At 43.0% G+C, this 6,659-nt stretch overlaps 1 protein-coding gene across 1 annotated transcript; it reads left to right on the plus strand.

Moving 5' to 3' along the window:
- Window positions 1-3,769: 3,769 nt before the first annotated feature.
- LOC103991949 (WAT1-related protein At4g30420) lies at window positions 3,770-6,077 on the plus strand. The gene is made up of 7 exons (XM_009411494.3): window positions 3,770-4,003; window positions 4,103-4,171; window positions 4,243-4,359; window positions 4,579-4,813; window positions 5,098-5,256; window positions 5,351-5,502; window positions 5,585-6,077. The coding sequence occupies exons 1-7, from the start codon at window positions 3,816-3,818 to the stop codon at window positions 5,805-5,807; spliced, it is 1,143 nt and encodes a 380-aa protein (XP_009409769.2). The 5' UTR covers window positions 3,770-3,815; the 3' UTR covers window positions 5,808-6,077.
- The last annotated feature ends 582 nt before the right edge of the window (window positions 6,078-6,659 follow it).

The raw sequence follows: 6,659 nt of genomic DNA on the forward strand, positions 1-6,659 counted from the left end.
AATGCCCCAAGATTGTGACACAAACTACTTACACATGAAGGTGGAATTTCCGAGATGGAAAGATGGAGATCTGACCAGTTGGATATCTATGGCAGAAACTTTTTTTAACCTTCACAGAACTCCAGAAGAATCCAAGATGGAAATAGCCTCAATCCAGCTTGATGGAGATGCACTCCAGTGGTACGATTGGAATAAAACTATTTACGGAGTTCCTTCGTGGGAGAAGTTCAAAAGAGGGCTTCTTGTTCGATTTGGCCCATCCGAATATGAGAATGTTGATGGCCAGCTCACTAAAATTCGTCAAACATCTATAGTGTTAGAATATCAGAGTATGTTTGAAAGATTGTCAAATCAAACGAGAGATTGGTCGGAACGATAGCTTCTGGATACATTTATTGAAGGGCTTAATCCGGAGATCCGGTGTGAAGTTAAGGCTCATCATCCCCGCACTATGATAGCTGCGATCTCAATCTCATTTGCACATATACATGAGAAAAAAATTAATAAGGAAAAATCAACAAGGGGTTTGTACTATGATGAAAAATGGAGTACGGAGCACCGATGTAAACAAGGGCAACTTCTAATGATTGAACCAATTGGAGAGGAGCCGAAAACTAAGAATGTGGACTCCAATCATAAAGGTATAAATTCTAACGAAGACATTGAACCTACCGTACATACAATGCTTACATTAGCCGACTACTCTAACCCGCAAACTATGGAAGTTGGCGGAACTCTGGAGCATCAGCCTATTATAGTTTTGATTGATACTAGTAGTACTAACAATTTTATGGACAGTGAGACTGTTGACCGATTGGCCCACCACATTGAAGACTATAACAGATTCGAAGTAAAGATCGTTGATAGACGAATTTTCACTTGTGATAGCAAAGGTTCAAAGATAAAATTGATTATACAGGGCTAGAAGTTTCATGCAACGATTACTACACTAAAAGATCGACCTGTTACTTACATTATCAAAAAGTGGAGACCGTACTTACTTGATCAACGGGTTATGATGCGTTGTAGATAGTCTATGGCTAAAGTGCTGAAAGAGAAGCTCCCCGAGATTGATGTTGCTCAGCCTTGAGGACAAGGCTGATTTGAAGAGGGATGAACTGTTAGGACCCTTTATCTGAGCTTTTGAATAATGTTTATTAAGTCTATTTAGTCCAATTGTTTATTGAGTCAGTTTGGTTTAGTTAGTGTTAAGTAGAGGTTTATTTAATATTTATTTATTATTAGAGTTCAAGTCCTGATGGACTCTGAGTGGAACTCTATAAATAGGGATATAACTGCTTCTTTTCAGTAACTATGAAAAATACTATTCTATCTTTGGACAAACCCTAGGAGGTCGATCCCCTCGAAGCGATCAAGGAGGGCCGATCCCATCGAAGCGATCAAGGAGGTCGATCCCCTTGAAGCGATCATTATCATCCCTATTTCTCCTATTTCTATTCTTCTTTTTTACGATAAGACTTTATGGTCTTATCATTTGGTATCAAAGCGACGATAAGACTTTAGGGTCCTATCAATACCCCTCAATTCTCAGTAGAGAACATAACCTTTGAGAAGTTAGAGATTGAGATAAAGCCTTAGCAAAGTCTTTAGCAAGTCTTGTTTTCAATAGTTTAAGTGTTCACCTCCCTCATTCTCTTTGAAAATCTGTAAGAGTGTGAATCACTTGTAAAAGGTTGTAAGAGGGGTATTTATCCTTCCCCTTCAAAATGATTTGCTAGTGAAAGTTGGGAGCCTCATCGAAGAAGGCTTCGCAAGTGGATGTAGGTCATTTGACCGAACCACTATAAAATTGGCGTGTTCTCTAGTTTGCATTTACTTATTGTTATTTACCTTACTGCAAACCTTCATACGTGCTTTACTTCCTCATTACTTTTGCTGCACACCTTTACGAACACGCTTTCAAGTTAAGCACTTCCGAGTTCGGTTTTTATCGTACGAAAGATTTTCCAAAACCGACGATTTAATCCGCTGCACTAATTCAAACCCCCCCCCCCCCCCCCCCCCCTCTTAGTGCCGCTCCGATCCTAACAGGCCTAGGTCGCATGCTGGCGAGGAAGTTCTGCTCTAATTCCCTAGCATGCTAGTCGAAGGACAAGACTGAGGACTGGCGCAGCCGGCCGAACCACGTTCCTATCAGTCCCCTGAGGGTGATTGGAAATGCCCAGCACATTAATGCATCGGAGGTGCCATAGAGGGCCATCTGAGCCCAAAATGTAGAGACATGCTCCACAGGATCGGAGCTATCGTCGTATGTCTCTAATGCCGGCAGCCTGAAGTTAAGAGGTACCGGCTTGTTTTGTACTTCATGAGTAAAAGGCGACCTGCCTGAGCCGCCTTCGCTGGACTCGCTCCATGATTTTCGAAACTCGCACTGGAACTCGTACAGGCATTAGTTGACTCGAGATAGTTGAGCCCTGAGCGAGTCGTCCGCCGAGTCGGATGATATGGTGTCAGGCTCAAAGTGGGGTGGTGTGATTCGGTAGCATGCAAGTATGTTCTACTCGGGCGGACCTCTCAGGTCCATCATTTGCTATCGGGCTTCTCTTGTCCCGACCTGCTCGCCGCTCGACTTCTGCCAAGTCGGGTCAGTCGAGGGAGCTGCTAGCCGCACGATCTAAGGAATGAGTGAAACGAGCATCTACATCATGCCCGCCATGGCTTTCACTTGCTTGGTCAAGCTGAGAAACACCTCGAGTGTCACGACCGAGGATCCTACGGTAAGTCCTGGGGGCGACAACCCTGAGTCGTTGAACAGGCTCGACGAGGTTGGGATCGCCCCATCTCCGAGGGTGGGGAGAGACTGGTTCCCGGGCTCGACGAGGGGGAGGCCGATCGATGCTTCTCCCTCGGGGAGAGCTCCTACGAGATGCTCCTGCGACATGGCCCTGATTCTAGCACCAAAATGTTGGTGAACAAATGTGCCGTGACTGATGAGTCAACATGGCTTGGACCACGGGTTGATATCAGGAGTCTTCTATCGACTGAGCTGGGTGTTGAGGTTGATCAATCCCTCGTGATGGGGTCTTGATTAGTGTCTCTCGGTCTGGGTGCCGGTTGATGGCTCGCCGTAGGGACGTCGGTCGACGACTTCCAGGGTTGGGATGCTCACGAGACGTGGGTGATCGCTTTTCTGGAAAAATGGCTTTCATCGGGTAATTCCCGACTTTGGCCCCTCCGACGAGCAAGTTAGTAGTGGAGTCGAATGGTTTTTTTCTCTCTTCTGGTCGGATGCCAGTCATAGACTTTTATACTATTGTACGAGGGTCGGTTGCATGCAGGTTCGACGTGGCCGCTGACCCTCGAAAAATGGGCTGGTGCTTCTGACGGGCCACCGTCTCAAGGCGTGCAGCATGTTGATAGATAGCATTGCCCCGAGCTCTCGGGATGGGACATGTTGAGCAGCGTTTTGGTACGGATTTTGACTTGGCGTGTGGCATCAGCAACGTTTTGGTATGGATTATGTCTTGACGTATGGCGTTGGCGATGATGTGTCTTGGGCCCAAAATACACCTTATCAACTTTCAACCAGCCCACTTGTCCTATTTGTCTTTAGGTCGACAACTAAGAAGCTGATGTGGCCGTGAATGTAAGTCTCAAAAACGACAACCGACAAAATGCGGGGAAATTTGAGGTCCTAACTTCGTAGTTGTCTTTACAGCTGCGTTGCTTTGAACCAAATAATTAAAGTTGCAGTAGAATCTCTTCAATAAATACCAGGAAATCTTACATTCTTGTGGTGGTTGTTGTCGTACCTGCACCTCTTTCTGCTTTCTCAAAGAATTAAAGAGAGCGACATGGGCGACTCCTTGCTTGCGGAGTGCAAGCCCGGGTTGGCCATGGTGGTGTCGCAGTGCATCTACGCTGCCATGGCACTCTCAGCCAAGGCAGCGTTCGCCCGAGGCATGAGCCCCATGGTCTTTTCTGTTTACAGGCAGGCCACCGCTGCTCTTGTCTTGGCTCCCCTAAACATTACTGCAAGAAGGTCGTCTTCTCTCTCTCTCTCTCTCTCTCTCTCTCTCTCTCTCTCTCTCTCTATGTATCCCTCTGTCTCTGAATGTTGGTTCATGCGTTGATATGTCAGGGGGAAGAAAAATCTGATTGGCTTGGGATTGACAGCCTTCTTCTTGGTCTTTGTTTCTTCGCTGGTTGGGTAAGTGATGTTTACTTGTTAGCCTCTTCATCATTCCAGTTCTCACTACCTGAGGATGATACATGAAACAGTGCCACCATCAACCAGTACTTCTACTACACAGGGCTGAGCTTGTCATCCTCGTCCATGGCGATGGCCATGAGCAACCTAACCCCAGCAATCACATTTGTCATTGCAGCCTCTGTTGGGTAAAGTTCTCTTCCTCACATGATGCATATTTGCCAGTTGTTCCAAGTCTTTTGGTGACCATCTTTTTACAAGGAAAAAGTAGCTTTTTCAGATTCCTTTAAATATTTAACCTTTAATAATGTTAGTCATGAAGCAGGAATTTTCAGCTTTATTCTCCATCACGTATCTAATACCTTTTATGATGAGTCAGAATGTCATCAAAACCATGTCATTGGCAGCTTAGAAAAAGTTGAAGTCAGGAGCATGAGGAGCATGGCTAAAGTGTTTGGGACAGTCACATGTGTTGGAGGAGCCGTTTCAATGGCGTTTTTCAAAGGTCCCAGGCTTTTAAATATGGAGATGGAGTTCCATAAATTAGCCACGCTGTTTCACTCAGCAAGCAAAAACTGGATCGTAGGATCACTTCTCCTGATGGGAAGCAGCTGCTGCTGGTCCCTGTGGCTTGTTTTGCAGGTAATGAACTTCTCTGCACCATACTGCTGCTGCACACAATTAATTGCAACCTGTAATCGAACTTTTCTTTTTCTTTCATGTTATTTGTTTGCATTGCCTCATATATTCATGAGTCATGCATGAAACTGTGGCACAGAAAAGTCATACCTGAGCTGCGTGTCCAAGGAGAATGTTAAAGATGCGTGCGTGCGTGTATGTATGTGTGTGTGTGATCTAGAGGGAGAGTGAGAGACAAATTTAAATTCTAGCACTATAGATTTCTTTTCTCTAACTTGTAGTTGTAGGTGCCAATTTGCAGAACTTATCTGGATCCCTTATCATTATCAATATGGATGTGTGTGTTCTCCACCTTCCTATCTGCTGCTCTGACATTCTTTTTAGAACCCGACATAAGCGTATGGAAGATTCACTCAACACTGGAGCTATCATCGTGTTTGTTTGCGGTAATCTTCCTCTTTTCTATTCCCTTATAATTTATGAAAAGAAAGTGCTTTTTGTCTCCTAAACGTCATGACATTAAGAGCCAAAAATTTGTAGGGAGTTTTTGGATCTGGGGTCACCTTTTACCTACAATCTTGGACCATATCACTGAAGGGGCCGCTCTATTCTGCAATGTTCAACCCCCTCGGTACTGTCATCACTACAATCTCAGCTTGTTTGGTGCTGCATGAACAGCTCCATATTGGAAGGTACACACACATGTTTCAGTTTCATGATGAGTGCATGATTTCCTTACAACCTTATAACATGATGATTACTTTTTTGCCGCAGTTTGGTGGCTGCTGTTGCTGTTGTGGGAGGGCTATACATTGTTTTGTGGGGTAAAGCCAAGTACATCGACCCCAAGAGCAGCTGCAGCAACTCACAACTGCCATGTGTTTCTGAGAGGATGACAGTAGTAGTAGATCCAGGACTGCGTGACAGTGTGTATGATCTGCAGAAACCACTGTTAGGTGAAAGCTTTGGGACTCAGGACAACCAGATGGAGAATTGAAGTCCCAGACAAGAATCACCATCTTTTGTGATGATAGAGACTCAATCACATCTGAAGGGAAATGCTAGCCGACTAATAAATGCCGGGAGTATTCGGATCTGGAGTCACCTTTTATTTGCGGTCATGGTGCCTAGCAGTGAGTGGGCCTCTTTTTTCTGCATTGGTCAATCCACTTTCCACAGTACTTCAATCTTGGCCTTTATGTACTCCATGAACAACTCCATCTTGCACTTCATATATGTTTAAGCTTAATCTGGCTGATAGGCTCAAGTATTCTCTAACAAAATTTTTGTTGGCTTTCTTTACAAGTTAAGAATGGAAAGAAGATAATAGAAGAAACGAAGAGTATTTTAAATTTATAATAATTTAGATGTATATAAAAGTATCTATTTATATTAGTCAAAAGATAGAATACAAGTTTTTTTAATAATAAAAAATATATATTCCAATAAAATTTTTCACTCTTATATAGTTATCTTAATCTAAATTCTTCTCTTTTATTTTATCTAATCCTAACTTTTTAAATTAATCTTATCACACCCCTTTAATTCAAAATAGTTATAACTTAAACTTGTATTTGAAAAAAATAATTTTATTTTTAGCCAAAGCTTTTATAAAAATGTCGGCAAGCTAATGTATGGTGCTATAATAGTCTATTTGAATTTTTCCTTTATCAATCAGTTCACGCATGAAATTATATAGAATTTTGATGTGTTTAGTGCACTCGAAGACAAGATTCTTCATCATTACAATAATAGATTTTAGTTAGTCCACCTTGTTCTTCTTGGAGATCTATTAGAATTCTTTGAAACTAAATTGTTTAATATATTATACTTATAGCTGCAACATAAT

This window comes from Musa acuminata, chromosome BXJ1-7 (genome assembly GCF_036884655.1).
Source record: "Musa acuminata AAA Group cultivar baxijiao chromosome BXJ1-7, Cavendish_Baxijiao_AAA, whole genome shotgun sequence".
Classification (NCBI taxonomy): domain Eukaryota; kingdom Viridiplantae; phylum Streptophyta; class Magnoliopsida; order Zingiberales; family Musaceae; genus Musa; species Musa acuminata.